We start from the raw sequence: 14,910 nt of genomic DNA on the forward strand, positions 1-14,910 counted from the left end.
CATACGAATCCTACCCATGGATGCAGCGGCCCATGCAGTTGACATGTATTTATTAAGCCTGTCTGTTTCCCCTACTTCTTTGCTTCGTACAATGCCACCGGCACTCCCTGTCCCGGACATCCAACCAGCTCCGCCTTGTGAAACTGCGCATTCCAATCGCCGCGGTATTCCACACGCTCATATTTTTGCAAAAGGCGCACCACTACGCTTCAGAGTTAGCATCGTCTCCCACTCCAAACGGGCGTGGAAAGAAATCCTCACTGGTAAAGGCCATCTCGGTAACGGCAAAGTTTTGGCCGATGCAGATTCTCGGCCCGCCGTTGAAGGGCACGTACTGCCACGGCTTGGGGGTCCATTTCTCCCATCGATCGGGGCTGAAGATGGCGGCGTCGGCAAAGGAGTCCGAAACGGGCGGGTAGAGATCAGGTCGGCGCTGCATAGCCATGGTGCTGTAGATGACGATGTCGCCTGTCGACGTCGCGATTTCCGGCTGGCCTTCGGGCGTGGGAAGGGTAGAGTCCTCAACTACATCACAGATAGTCAGTGCCTGTTCACAACAGTATACGGGTCAAGCACCGGACGTACTGCAGCCGCGAATGTTATAAGGGACCGCGGGGTACAGCCGCAGAGTCTCGTTGATGGTGTGCGTCAGGTAGGTCAGGTTTTTGAGGTCCTCGTACGATGGGGTTCGAGTTGGGCCGACGTGCTCCAGGACTTGGTTTCGGAGCTTTTTCCACACGTCGGGGTAATTGGCAAGTTCGTAGAGAGCCCACGATAGCGTTGCGGCAGTCGTGTCTCGGCCGGCAATCAAGACGGCAAAGATCTGGTCCCGGATCACCTGGGGGTCTCGTGAAAACAAGGCAATGTTGTGAAGAAAGGTGAATTCCTTGTCCGACTTTGACAGCTGCTCGAGCTCCTCCATGGGCAGGCGCAGCGTTGACTCAATGTACGGGGTAATGAAGCGCTCGATTACTTTGATTCCGTCATAGTATTTGCGTAGTGGCAGTACGTGACGGAATGGGCTACATGCGGGATGAATTAGTACAGAGATGACTCGGCGCACGCCACGAAGGCACAGGGAAGACGGGGTTTCACGTACTGTAGGATGACTCGAATCATCTGCATACGTTGTACATCGGTGAAGGCTTGGCTGAACTCGCTGTTGGGGTTGTCCAAGGCACCAACAGTCTGCCCCAGGAGGAAGTCGGTTGAAACATCCAGCGTCATGCGGTAGAACAAGTCGCAGATGTCGACAGTCTGTCCCGAGGCTGGAAGCTTGGACATCAAGACATCGGTCCATTGCGAGAAAATCTCAATGTCCCGGACGCGCTCTTTTGTGAACATGGGTCTGATGAGAGCGCGGCTCTTCTGCCAGAGCTGTCCGTCGGTGGTGAAGATGGAGTCTCCCAGGAACGGGCTGGCCGCCGTGTGGACCAGCTCCCCCTTTCCATACTGGGTGAACTTGCTCGTGAGAACGGTCTTGATGTGTTCTGGATCCCGGGTAACGATGACGCGCCGTCGGCCAAACTGTAGCTCGACAACATGGGGGTTTTGGGGGTCCCCCTTGCTGAACATGGTATTGAAGTGCTCCAGCATGCGGTTTGTTGCTTGCATATAGGCCGATTGGGCAAAAAAGAACAAGACTGCGCAAAGGGATTAGCTCGTGCGGGCATCGATGTGAGTGTTGGCCATGTACCTCCAAAAGGGTTCCCGGACAGGATGGGCGCCCTCGTGCCGGGACTCTTCCGCAGCCGAATCGGCAGGTAAATTAACTGAAATGTCCATAATGCCATGAGAAATCCCGGCAGTGCGAGCACCACGGCCCACGGGTTGACTGTAACCATGAGCATGGTTGTTGCAGGCAAGATGCCGCGGTAAGAAAGACGTCTGGTGTTTTATGCCGCGTATTGAGCGCCGTGTTTGGGGGGCTCCGGAGTCTAAAGCCTTGCTCACCAACAACAATGGGCAGACGGGCGGCCGGCACTCGGGTCGATACAGGTAGAGACGGATCAATGGTATTTTATAGTCTTGGGAGAAGGGTCAATGGGATGTAAATGACACGGGAGAAAGGGGAACGGAGCGCAAAGGGAGGGCAGCCGGAGGGCACCCTGTCACGGCCATCGGGCAATCGGGCAAAGTGTTGACGCCTTGCAAGCTCTAATTATGAACCATCAGAACGGTAGAAAGACAGAAGTGGAGTGATGGACCGTGGCGTCAACCTGACAAGCTACGTGCCATTTGACGGGCCAGGCGGAGACTGCGATGTTGCATGGAGCTGTCCGGACCCGCGGAGCAACTTTGCATTTGATACAAGAGTTGAATCTTTCGACACCAGATGCAGACCAGACTCCACCCCCGCATTTGATTCCATGTCCTTGACGGCTTGATCACCGGACTCTTGCGGGCGAACCAGTTTGCTTGCCTTGGTCAGCTCAAGTCTCAGACTCTCAGCTGCCTCTCAACCTCGACGCCAGAGGGGTTGGGGCTACGAGTCAGTTTCATGTCAACCTTGACTGGTCCCAGGAACCCGACCGGACTTGTCGACGGTGACCCCTCTTCACATGCTTGCCAACCCTGGGTGACAAGCCAAATACAACCAGACCAGACCATCAATGGAAATCCCCGCAATTTGCGTGTCGGGCCTGCGAAGTTGCGCGCATGGGACGGCGGGTGCGTCCATGGCTCCATGTCTCTGTATCCCAACTGCCGGAGTGAGACACCCACGGATAAAGAAGCTGTCAATGGTATTGTCCGGCTTATGAACCAAGCTAGGTACCAGCTAACTAAAAGCCTCTGTATTCCTTCTCATCAAGTTCGCTCAGGGTTCGAGAAACAGTATCACATGCTAGAGGAACATCTTCATCTACTCTGTCCAAGTGGTTACGATTTGAGGAGCCAGGTCTCTCGGACCTAAAAGGCCTCCCCAAGCATCTAAGAGCAAAACGTTGTCCTATAGACAAGCCCCCAAAGCAGTGCCCAAGATGGTAGCAACAGTCCACGCCAAGAGCGATGAGGACAAAACAAGAACATGTTCAAATAGACAACCATTGACCCTGTGATATTCGTCCAACAGAGAACCGTTCAGCAGATAGTAGAGAGCATCATATTCCCGTAGCGACGCACAGACGGTGGCTTCTTTCTCCAACGCAGAGCGTCCTGCTTGGTCTTCCTTTTTTGGGCTGCACGAGTCCATGGCGCGCTGTTCACGTCCATCAGGTTGAGCCAGGGCTTTCATTCTCTCGAGTGTCGATTTCCCAAATGAGAGAAAACCCATGCATGAGCCTCCTCGACCCGTGTCTCATGCCCCCCTCCCCGCAAACGCGATTGTTGGCCACGGCCAGCGATGTCCTTCAAACCCGGTATGCACGTACTTGCGGAGTCAAGTTGCTTATACAACCCCGAACTCCGCTGTTCATCTTTCCGAAATCCATCTTTGCACGTGCCGGCCGGCTTTATTTGGCCTGCACTTCCAGAGCGGCCAGATTCTCGAGCACGAGCTGACGGGCCTTTTCGTCGTCCCCTCCTACTCGATGCCTCGCCTCGGCCAACGCCTTCTTGAACTTTCTGTCGGTCGAGTGAAGGGCATCCAGCAGCCCCGCCGGGCCAAAGTTTTCGTCAAAGGCAAAGTGGTGAAAGTCGTGCTGCAGGTTCGAGTGCACCCAGGGAATGTTGTACCCCGAGTGCGAGCAAATGGTGCCAAACTCGAGAAAGACGAATGTAAAGACGACCTGCGACCAGTGGTGCCTCACAATCAAAGTGCCGATGACGTTGGGGAGCAGGTTGGACAAGATGTGCTCCGTCACGGTGCAGTACGTGGCCGCGAGACCTACCGGCGCCGTGAACTCGTGGTGTTGCTTGTGGAACAGCGAGTAGAGCCTCTTGGTGTGAAGCAATCTGTGAATATAGTAGAATCCGACTTCGGTACACAGCACGTCGAAGAGGATGGTGGCCACGGTCTCCAGCTTGCCCGGCAACGCCGCCGAGCCGACGGGCCGCACAGGGCCGATGTACATGGTCGCGAGGAGCAGCGGCCCGGCGACCAGGACTTGGTTTCTCAGCGAGATGAGGGCAATGTGGGCGTACTGTCGCAGGTCGACTCTGACAAACGGCTGCGTCTTGTACTTGAACAGCCACGCCGGGTGGCCGGTGAGATCGGGGATCGCAAACACGGCGCCCCAGACCCAGAAGAAGATGGACGTGATGAGAAAGGTGCCCCAGAAATTCACGTTCCATTCGCCGTAGTGCGTCTCGATGCCGTCGTAAAAGTTGCGCCCGAGTTGGGACGCGTTGAAGGCAACAAAGCTGCCCACTATGACTGCATCAATGGTAAACGACCGGAGGGCGCCTCCGTGTTTGGAGGCGGCCGTTGAATAGAGCCATCTTTTGCTCTGTGGGATTGGATTGCCAGACAGGTCCTTTGGCACAAATCGCTTGGAGCTGCGCGAGACCGGGACCTGGTCCCCGGTCGCAACCTGTATAGTTGTGCTTTGGGCCATCTGGAACTCGCTGCCTTTGTATGATGCCTTTGTAGCTGTACTCCTGCCCCAAGATGTAACGTCAATGAGATCGCCAGGTGCTGAAAACCCTCAAATATATTGTTGTAGTGGGAACAGGAGCTGTGGGAGGCTCGTGGTGACGGAGCTCAAACAAAAAGAGCAAATACGCACTTGACTTTTATCTTTGGATTTCCAGGTGGGATAGACTTGTTAAATAAACCCGCCGTTTATGAAGCACCTTATATGTCAATCTCTGTGCTTCAATACTCATTCGCCACCTCGTATGTGCAAAGCAAGTGACGGGTGCTTTCCGATCAAGTGGGTATCCGGCCATCGGGATCGATCCGCGTGTCTGGGGTTGATGTTGACTTGCCTCGGCTCTATCCGTGATGCGCGCGGTTTCATGCGGCTCACCGAGTTGCACGATATAGCAGGCCGATGTAGAAACAACCGATTCCGAATTGGATCTCGCGGTCGTTGTCACAATTGGAAACAGTCCATGGTCTAGCAAGGCTGTTGCAAATTGCAATCATGGCAAGATGTCAATTACTTAACATCAGCCTAGAAGCCACCATGATATGCATCCGTCTCGCAATGGATGCTGTAAAAGCCGTCATGACGAACCAGACCCGAAATATTGTCATGTGGACAATACCATGTAGAAAAAAACGGAACCAATTATTCGTATCATTAGAGTTGGGCTTTTCCCACCATTGTATCGCATATGCTGTTACAAGCTACTCCCTTCCAAGAAGCGGAGGGGTTTTATTCCTTCACAAGTTTTCATAGGAACATCGCATGTTCGGTATTCGGCATCATAAGCCACTCCAATTGGGTGCAAGATGGTTGCATGGCGCCACAAGCGACCGGCAAAAAGGGAAGAACATCTTCACAAATGGTGTAGTATATACATGAGATCGAAATTCTTGTACTGGAAGTATTCGAGGAACCCCAACGCAATTCATACAGCAGTGCTCAAAAGATACGAGATGGGATGTCTCTGCCCTCTTCCCTCACGGCTGCACCTCAAATCTCGCAGCTACTGTCAGCCTGAGTCCAACCAGTAAGACGGTTAGCAATATCAGACACATAGCAAGCGGTACTGCCCATGGCCTTGTCAAGGTTGTTGTAGTCAATGAGGCCGCTGTTGTAGAGACGGGCCGCCGCGTAGAATGGCCGGGTGCCATTCTGGCCCGTGACGCCACGAGCCTGGTCGAGCAATTGCTGAAGACCGTCTCCGGACGAGGTTCCGGCGACGCCGTCGCTGATCATTTGGGTGATTTGGCTGTCAGGGCAGGGGTTGGTGTCGGCGCAGGTACCGTTGCCGTTGTGCGACTGCATGAGGCCCGGGTTCGTCACTCCGTTGTTGGTCGTGGGAGCTCGAACACAGCCTTTACTCTCTTGCATCATAACAGCCAGGATAAAACGATCGTCGACTTCCGTCTGGCGTGCTAGCTTCTGGATCGCAGACTCAATGGCGCGGATTTCGTCGACCGAGTTGTCCGCGCCCCAGCCATTCCAGCCACAGGTCTGTCGCATGAGCTTGACGTTGACATTCCAGAGGTCCTCCGAAGAGGCCCACGCATCCTGGGAAGGCCAACCAGCTCCAGTAGAGCCGTCGCCGGTGTAAAGAGTGTAGCGGTCCATGTCGTCGATAGCGCCGCGCTTTTGATGCCCGTGGACGTGGGCGTGGTTGGTGTAAGCCGGTAGTCCTGCTACAACGGCGGCAAAGGAAACATAAGCGAGGGCAACTTGTCCAAACATTTTGACAGTCGGTACTGGGGTATGCTAAAAGGGTCTTGAATAAGATATATACAGTGTACAGCGAATGGGTTAAAACGAAGGTGTTGGCTGTGAAGCGGGAAGATGGCGTCGAGCCTGCTTGGTCGGTGAAGCAGAAGAGCAAGACATTCCTGAGGATGTTTGCAACCATTATATAGGTGATTTGTGCAAAAAAGGGCTCACATGGGCTCTTACTCTGCTTTACATGGCTTACGCCAGCTGGGCAAACCGTGCCATCCTCTAGGCGTGTGTGGTAACATGTACATGTACACACCTGATGTGATTCTTTGTTACGGCCAAGACAGATCCCAGTTCTCGGCTTCCAGCGAAGGTAGAACAGCTTCAGTCAGGGCGGTAGAGCCAGACATTGGCCAGTGAGACCACGACCTTGTTGCTGTCCAATTGCATGCTATGTCTTGGCTGGAAACGGGAGGTGTGATTTTGGGATGGGATTTCTTATTATATGGGGGTCGTTTACATGCCATTGTTTCGAGCTTGGACGATTCGGGACATTTGGCCGGGTGTTCAAAATTTACCAGACATGTTGAACCATATCGGCGCCGTTTGTGCAGAACAATTGCGGGTAGAGCGTAAATCTTTACACCAATTCAATGTCCCGAGTTCAGCTCATACACAACTTGTTGGCCCGTAAACAAGACGTCACATCACTTGATTGAACCTCGACGCTCTCTCGGATCGTTGTGAACTCAATAGCATACATGTATGACCACAAACAATGCGCCCGGCCAGGCTCACTCAGTCGCAGCTGGACCGTCACGTTTGCGTCAAGTCTTTCTTGGATTCAGACTCTACAAGGATCAACGACGGCAGCACAGCCAACGTTCCATTGCCCATGCCGTCCGTGGCGCAAAGCCCCAGAAGCCGACATGGAAAGACTTGGCCTAATTACGCCGAACGAGGCCCATTTCATGCGTCCCGAATTCCAGGAACCAGCGGCCCCCCACAGAACGCCCTGAACCATGCTGCCACGGATGGTTTTATTGGACCAACAAGTCGTGGCAGTTGTTGTTTTCCGAGTTGGGCAATGATTGACGGCGCCTAGAAACGGCACACCCACCCGCCCTCAGTAGCATCAAATGGCTCCAGCAGTAGGAGTCAAGAACTAGTGGACCTGTAATCTCATCATGTTACTTGCCTGGTGGGAGGATAAAGGCTACATGTACTGGAGATTCTACGGTGGGAGTAGTAATTTCGTTACCCAAGGTGCTGGGTGCTTCCCTGTGTCAAGCGGCTGCCATTCATATTATCGTGGTGTAAAAACTGCCCAATGTACATGCACATACGAATTGACCGTTGACGGCCGACAGAAACCTCTCACAAAATGTCGTCGGGCTTCACAGTGACCCAATTCTTGTCCGCCCACACGGGCAAACCCTCGCGCTCCTGGGCGGCAGCAAAGTCCTTCTTCATCTTGTCGATCTGCTCCATGTACTTGTCCTTGCGGTTCACCCACAGGTGAATGCCACCACGGCCAACATCGACGCCCTGGAAAATCATGGGCCCGTCACTCACGGGCGTATCACCAGCGGCCAAGATGGGACGCTTCCAAGGGTCAATGTAGTCCAGAATAGCCGCCCACTTGCCCTCCTTCCACGTGGCCGGAGTCCAGAGGAGAGGCGTCATGACCAAGTCGAGATTCTTGCTCTCGCTGTAGTCGCCCTCCTTGATCTGCTTTCGCGCCGAGGTGACGTTTCCGCTCTGGAGATCCTTCATCAGGAGGGTGACGCCGATGACGTTTTGGGGCTTCACGTTATACCCGTACTTGGGGTCCGAGGCGACCATGCGCACGAGTTCCTCCGAGGCGGCGCTGACGACGTAGACCTCGATGCCGTTGGCCATGAGCCGATTGTACAGCTCAGCCTGGCCGCGGAAGACCTTGGGCGGGCTCACGGTGGCATTGGTCAGGACGCCCTCTTCGTAGTACTGCACGGGGATGGTGCCGTTGAAGGCCATGAGCTCGTCCACGTAGGCTTTGAGCTGTCGCAGCGGCAGGCCGCCGAATACCTGCGCGGCAAAGGGGTAGCAGACGGCATCGTCGATTTCACACAGACGAAGGTAGTAGCTGTACAGGCTCTCGGTGTAGGAGGCAGTGTCTTGGAAGGGGACGATCTTCAGGGAAGGGTCGAGCTTGTCGCGCGACAAGACACCCTTGGCCTCGAGAAAGGGCAGCAGGGACTCCTCGAGATCGAAGCGGTAGCTGGTGTTGTCCATGTCGAAGACGGCATAGCGACCCTTGTGCGCATTGCGCGCAATCATTTGATTGAGGGCCTTGGCGGCCTCGGGCGGCCAATGGGCCAGGCGAGGCCCAGCCGGACATTTGATCTTTTGGTCGGCTGGCGCGGCATCAGCGAGGCCGGCGACGGCAGCGAGGCCAAAGACTGTCCAGGTGCTTCTCATGATGATGGTGGTGGTGATGTCTGGTCGGGTGTGTTGCCCCCGAGATCCAACCAATAACACTCTTGGTGTTTCCAACAGACCTGTCTTGGTCTTTGATGATGTCCAGTTACTCAGCTCAAGGCGTGTAGGGCAAACGACATAGTGGGTGTATTTCAGCTGGGACGAAAGCAGTTGGCTGTGTTGACAGAGAGGAATGGAACGACGGAACGAAAACGATTTACGTGCCGGGGGGCAGCATGTCGCTATTTAAGTCAAACCGCATGCGTGCGTGTATGTATGTATTACCTCGTGTTGCACAAACGGGCTGACGGCGTCCAACTAATAGCTAGCAATAGCTAATAATGCACGTTCAAGGTCAACAAGGGCCTTCCATCGCTTGCTGAAGCCATGTTGAAGTTCGCCCGAGCATCCATTTTTTTACGAATGGACAGGGAGGCACGGCATGAGCAGCCAATCAGCCTCTTGGGCCAAGTGCTAGTTTGTGTCATTTTCGAAATGCTTGCATCTCAACACAATATCCAAGAGTGAGTGTCTCAACGGACAAGGCAAGGTGGAGAGGAGAGGAGCGCAAGGGACAAGGAAGCTGACTCCTCGGGGCTCCATCGCCCGCACAATTGCTTGCAGACAATTGGGTCGTTTCTGCCGAGCGAGAAACCGACGTCATTGGGTGCCAGGGTATCCTTGGAGATCGCGTGGGAGAAGTCGTTGGTCTCTTGGCGGGAAACCACATCGTGGAGACGAGAGATAGGAAATCGCCGTCGACGGTACTCGGGCTTGAGCCGCCCTCAGCACAGTCGCGCGGGCCATTGAGCAGCTGCACATAACAATTACCTACTTAAGTCTGGTAGGTATGCATAATGTTGGTGGCGGCGGCTGGCGGCAAAGTCTCTCGTCGGCTCTGTCCGTGCGTGTGGCGGTTGGTGATGTTGTCGAAACCACCTGCGTCAATTAATTTCAAAGTTCAACATTTAACCGTAAATATTCACTTGCCCCTGCGCATGGCCCGCCGAAAAGCCACAATTGGGTGGCCCTACCCTGCAGCAGCCTGCGCCTCCGTTTGACAAAAAGGGCAGCCAGCCAGCATTCCGAGGAACCATGGTCCATGGTCCATGGCAGATTTGAAATCAGCTTGCACATCTGAGCGTAAAGAATCCAACATGACTGCATGTAATTTATTTCAAACAAAATAATTGCCAACGTGCGCGCGCCTGCATCTGCTGCGCAGGGCGCATCCCAGCCACACGTGACATGAATGATGCTCCAACACTCCAGATGCACGTTCAAGTTACTCCGCACATGCCAGGCATCACGTTGAAATATCGACGACAACGCCAGCCGCCAGCCACCAGCCCTCACGCCCCGTGAATCCATCTTCCCATCCACACCTTATTCAGCTTCTTTGCCTCATCAACCATGCCTAGCTCCAGCAACAGCTGCACCGAACCCCGAACCGCCGAGTGCAACGACGAGCTAATCCACGCGTGCGTCGGGGCCGTGTGCTCGCCAATAAAGATGGTGTTGTGCTCGGTGCGGTGATACGACGGAATGTACAGCCGATGCTGCTCAACATTGGGTCGACACCACGACGTCGCCGAGTGCTCGTCCTGCAGCCAGCAGAGCTTCTCATAGTCGCCCGTGTACAGACGCCGTGCCTCTTCGCCGTGCAGGCTGACAATGGCATCCAGCACCATGCCCACGTACTCCTCGTCCGGAAGGCTGACGAACCGATCGCTCCAGTCGCCTCCGCGGTACTGCGTAATAAGCCCCGGACGGCTCTCGTTCAGCCCATAGCTGGGATAGTACAGCGCTCCCATAGCCGCGCTCGCGGGTTGAGAGTAACCGCCAAAGATGGGCCGCTCGCCCTTCTCCCAGAACCGTTCCTTGAACAGAAGCGCCACCTTGCAGGCTGATTTGAACCGGAGGCCGTGCTCGCCCATGGCCCTCCTGAGAGTCGACGAGAATTTGGGCAGGTCCATCAGCCGCGTCATGGTAAATGGGAGCGTCATGATGGTGTAGTCGTACTCCTTGGATTCGTACGTGTGGTTCGCCGCGCTGGGATACCAGGAAAGCCGCGTCCGGAGGCCGCCTTTGCCGTCGCCGACAGACTCCAGCTTTCTGATCTTGCGGTTGAAAATCACCCTGTCCTGCACATGGGGCGTAAAGGCGTCGGACAGCCGGTTGAAGCCCCCGTCGACACACTTCCACTCCGTCTCGCCAAAGGCGCCGCGTCCGCCATCCTGTGCCAAGTTGGAGTTGTGCACCATCTCGTCCCAAAACACCTCATAGTCCGTGTCGGTGGCAATAGCATCTGTGACGTTCTCGCTGGCGTGAAACCGGTGCCGCATCATCCCTTGCTCGCTCCAATCGTCAAGATTCTCCTCCATTGCCTTCTCGTGTGCCCGCCAGATATCGCGCTGGATCTCACGCAGGCGCGTCTCATTCTTGAGTATGCCATTCATGGCACTCTTGGTGCCATTATACTCGGCGCTGTTCATTGGCGCCGGAGTCGCCAGCTTGGGGTTCGCCGCGATGTCTCCTCGGGTTGGAATCCTCCCATCGGGATGACGGCCGGTTCCTCTGGCAAGAAGCTCATTGGGATGGTGCTGCAGCCAAGGAATAAAGTCGACCTTCCACTTTGTGTCATTCTTGTTGAGTTTATTCAACCACTCTGCCAACTGGAAGGTCATGCGGTGGTCTGTGTATTCGTGTGTCGTGTTATCACTCCTGTACTTGACCGAATATGGCAACCTCATGGGCCCCATTTCTGCCCATTCTTGCGTGCCACCGACATATTCCGTTCTGAAACGGCCGCCGATTCGATCGCTAGCTTCGATTATCTCCCAGCTATGCACACCAATACTGTCGAGCATGAGCCCAGTTGCGAGACCAGAGATGCCGGCCCCGACGATTGCGATTGTGACATTTGGGCGGCGCGCAATCGACGTTCCGTTGATGGCTGCTACATCTTCAAACCAGGCGCCTATGGCATCAAAGTTCTCTAGCAGCGCGGGCTTGTGTGACGAGCCATGGGTATGCTGTTGGTTGGCGGGATGACCAAGGACGGGCGTCAGTGTAAGTAGAGTCACGGCTGACGCGAGATGCCTGAAACTGGGTACCCCGAGCAACATTTTGCCTATGTCGTCGTTCCTTGGAACTAAACGACTTGGTTGAGATGGCGATCTTGTCGGACTGGCATCATGTTGTGAATGAGCAGCATGGCTCTTCAAGTCTGCTTATATATTTATTCGACTACAGATCTTGTTTAACCAACCACCACGCTGGATTACTGCCGTAATCGCAAAACGAAATGATAGTACTTCTTGTCGGGTCCTCGGAGTTTGTTGGCGCATGCAATAAAGGCGCATACATTCCTCAACGTCGTGCCATTCACCTTGATGGTTACGTTGCTGACGGCACAATTACACAGCCGAGACTTGCTGATGAGCCGCGGGACTACCCCAGAGCGTTGTTGCACAGTGATTCGCTCCTGCGTTGTACAAAGCTCTTTTGTGAAGGAGTTGACGGAAGCTGTTTTGTCAAATTGGCCTCTGGAGCAGCGGCTAGTTACAGTGTAGATGACGGCATTCATATTGATCGATATTGGCAAACAGTCATGTCAATCTGATAATGACACTTCTGATGGCTAAGAAGCGATGGAATCTCACTTGTCCTGTTCTAGACGTGTTTAAACAGCCACCTCGCTAATGCTCATGAATAATCACGCACCATCACCATGAAGTCGCTATGCGCAATTTCTTTCTGGGGCTTTGCAGAACATCAAGGTGCTTTTGTGTCTCTCAGGGTGTTCAGCTCTGTGGAGATGGCCGTCTGGTCTTATCTTGCACGCACGATGTAACTGCGGTGAACAGCCCAAGCAAGGATTTTTATCCAAAGATTTTATATCTCAGTGTACGGGGTAGTATCGAAAATATCGTGGTGTGAGTAGGTGCACCCATTTCTCGTCTGATGTCATTCGTAAATCGGCTGCTTCCGGCAATCATTGATCCTTTGCAACATTCTGTGGCAACATGAAGCACCACGACCCAGCCATGTTGCGAGTACAGTGTTGGCAGTTGGTTGCTTTGGCAATGCTTTTGGCTGTTTCATCAACGAGAGAGGCTCACGTTCGCATCACTGGCCTCACGCTGCAGTTGAACAACGTGCCGTATTATGTGCCGCCGCAGTCAATTGGTGTGATCCCTCAGCCGGCAAACAACTCCAAGGCACGCGACTTTGATCTTGTTCCCATCACCGTGGTGACGTCAAATTATGGAAAATTTGGACAAGATGAGCTTGAGAATACAACTACAGAATTTTCTGGCATTGATGACGTTTTTCAAGATGGATTCCTTCAGGGTGCGCCTATCATTTGCAAAACAAAAAAGAAAGAAAAAGAAAGGCACAAACTAAGAAAAAGCCCGGCTGATGGAATCTATAGGCATCTACATCCAGAGTACGACGACGGAAGGGAGCCGTTTTTGCGACGCCGCCCTGAGGAACTGCGTTGATGTAAGTGCTTCTACCTTGGACGACAGCAGTCCCAGCATTCCCGACGGACCGTACTTTATGTCAAGCTCGGGGTCTATATTCCAGGGATACCGGCTGTATTCCGATACGCAGGGATCATTCAGCGAAACCACGGTGCCGGACGGCAACGGGGGTTTTACAGTCCTGCCGGCGAATATTCCCGGACAATCGCTAGCTGTTGCGGTCCCATCCCGGTTATACTTCCAACGCACGCCCGAGAAGCCACTGGCTGGTGTGCGTCTCGGGGTCAAGGACATATATGATTTGAAAGGAGTCAAGACGTCGAATGGTAACCGGGCTTGGTATAACCACTATGAGGCCGCAGACGCAACCGCTCCGGCGGTGCAGAACCTCATTGATGCGGGTGCCATTGTCGTGGGCAAAATGAAGACGAGCCAGTTTGCCAATGGGGAGACGGCAACTGCCGACTGGGTAGATTACCACTCGCCATTTAATCCCAGAGGGGATGGCTACCAAGATGGGTCGTCGTCGTCTACAGGACCGGCTTCCGGAGAAGGTCTGCCAGAAGCCCATCATTAGTGACTGACTGGTTGTGTTTTCACTGACAGCACATGTAGCTTCATACCCGTGGCTAGATATTACACTCGGCTCCGACACTGGTGGCAGCATAAGGAGCCCAAGCCAAGCGCAAGGACTATACGGAAACAGGCCATGTGAGTAGTATTTAGGAGAAAAAGGCAGACGGTTACAAACTAACGACGGGCTGCAGCTCATGGATTAGTCTCCATGAACCGTGTCATGCCGCTCGCACCAGAGTATGACACGGCCGGAATCTTTGCAAGAGACCCTCGTCTCTGGGCCGCGACGGCGCAAGCGCTCTACCTCGACAACATTACCCTGACGAGCAGGTACCCAAGCTCGGTGCTCGCCGTCGGCTTCCCAACCAACTCGTCCACCAGATACGACGCCTTGCTGAGCAATTTCCTCCAAAACCTGACTCGCTTTCTGTCGGCCAGCGTAACGCCGTACAATGTCGAAGAGTCGTGGAAAGCAGACATGCCGCACGAGCCACCACTCCCGACTCTGCTCAACAACACATACGAGCTCCTGACGGCAAAGCAGCAGGCAAAGCTCGTCCGGGACGTATTCGTGCCCGACTACGCGCGCGTCCACGACGGCCGCCTCCCGCACGTGGACCCGAGCCCGCTGCAGAGATGGGCCCTGGGAGACTCGAATCCCAGCACGACGGAGCAGGTCGTGGCCGCCAAGACCAAGTTCATGGACTGGTTCAACGCGAAGCAGCTGCCGCGCGACGCGGCCACGTGCTCCCGCCACATCCTCGTCTACGTGCCGCGACGGCCGGCGCCCAAGTACCGCGACACGTACCTCGGCGGGCCGTCGCGGCCGTTTCCCTTTTCCGCGACGCGCCTCTCGGTCTACAGCGGCGCGCCGGACGTGGTGCTGCCCATTGGCGAGGTGGCCTACGAGTCGGCGGTGACGGGGCGCGCCGAGGTGCTGCCCGTGTCGGTGGACGTCATGGCCGCCCGGGGGTGCGACGGCGTCCTCTTCTCCCTCGTGCGGGATCTACACGCCGCGGGGGTGCTGGCCACGGTCAAGACGGGGAGGAGCATCGTGGACGGTGGGCAGATTCTTTACTAAGAGCATACGTTCGCTAGAGTTCATGTACATAGCTTCCTCATCATGATGGTACAAGTAGATTATTTGC

The 14,910-nt window shown here is 54.7% G+C and overlaps 6 protein-coding genes across 6 annotated transcripts; 1 reads left to right on the forward strand and 5 right to left on the reverse strand.

Moving 5' to 3' along the window:
• Positions 1 to 71: 71 nt before the first annotated feature.
• CYP52A13 (Cytochrome P450 52A13) lies at positions 72 to 1,850 on the reverse strand (the record flags this gene model as incomplete). The annotated part of the gene is made up of 5 exons (XM_014684962.1): positions 72 to 202; positions 262 to 525; positions 586 to 1,022; positions 1,100 to 1,643; positions 1,697 to 1,850. 5 exons carry the CDS (start codon positions 1,848 to 1,850, stop codon positions 72 to 74), a joined length of 1,530 nt encoding a protein of 509 aa, XP_014540448.1.
• A 1,602-nt stretch (positions 1,851 to 3,452) lies between these two features.
• Positions 3,453 to 4,496, reverse strand: FAXDC2_2 (Fatty acid hydroxylase domain-containing protein 2; the record flags this gene model as incomplete). The annotated part of the gene is made up of 1 exon (XM_014684963.1): positions 3,453 to 4,496. One exon carries the CDS (start codon positions 4,494 to 4,496, stop codon positions 3,453 to 3,455), a length of 1,044 nt encoding a protein of 347 aa, XP_014540449.1.
• Positions 4,497 to 5,522: 1,026 nt separating this feature from the next.
• On the reverse strand, positions 5,523 to 6,260 carry G6M90_00g053240 (uncharacterized protein; the record flags this gene model as incomplete). The annotated part of the gene is made up of 1 exon (XM_014684964.1): positions 5,523 to 6,260. The coding sequence occupies one exon, from the start codon at positions 6,258 to 6,260 to the stop codon at positions 5,523 to 5,525; it is 738 nt and encodes a 245-aa protein (XP_014540450.1).
• Positions 6,261 to 7,613: 1,353 nt separating this feature from the next.
• Positions 7,614 to 8,696, reverse strand: G6M90_00g053250 (uncharacterized protein; the record flags this gene model as incomplete). Its single annotated transcript, XM_014684965.1, has 1 exon — positions 7,614 to 8,696. The coding sequence occupies one exon, from the start codon at positions 8,694 to 8,696 to the stop codon at positions 7,614 to 7,616; it is 1,083 nt and encodes a 360-aa protein (XP_014540451.1).
• A 1,352-nt stretch (positions 8,697 to 10,048) lies between these two features.
• lox (L-amino-acid oxidase) lies at positions 10,049 to 11,824 on the reverse strand (the record flags this gene model as incomplete). Its single annotated transcript, XM_014684966.1, has 1 exon — positions 10,049 to 11,824. The coding sequence occupies one exon, from the start codon at positions 11,822 to 11,824 to the stop codon at positions 10,049 to 10,051; it is 1,776 nt and encodes a 591-aa protein (XP_014540452.1).
• Positions 11,825 to 12,724: 900 nt separating this feature from the next.
• Arp1_2 (Scytalone dehydratase-like protein Arp1) lies at positions 12,725 to 14,843 on the forward strand (the record flags this gene model as incomplete). Its single annotated transcript, XM_014684967.1, has 4 exons — positions 12,725 to 13,052; positions 13,135 to 13,740; positions 13,802 to 13,897; positions 13,954 to 14,843. 4 exons carry the CDS (start codon positions 12,725 to 12,727, stop codon positions 14,841 to 14,843), a joined length of 1,920 nt encoding a protein of 639 aa, XP_014540453.1.
• Between the last annotated feature and the right edge of the window lie 67 nt (positions 14,844 to 14,910).

This window comes from Metarhizium brunneum, chromosome 3 (genome assembly GCF_013426205.1).
Source record: "Metarhizium brunneum chromosome 3, complete sequence".
Classification (NCBI taxonomy): domain Eukaryota; kingdom Fungi; phylum Ascomycota; class Sordariomycetes; order Hypocreales; family Clavicipitaceae; genus Metarhizium; species Metarhizium brunneum.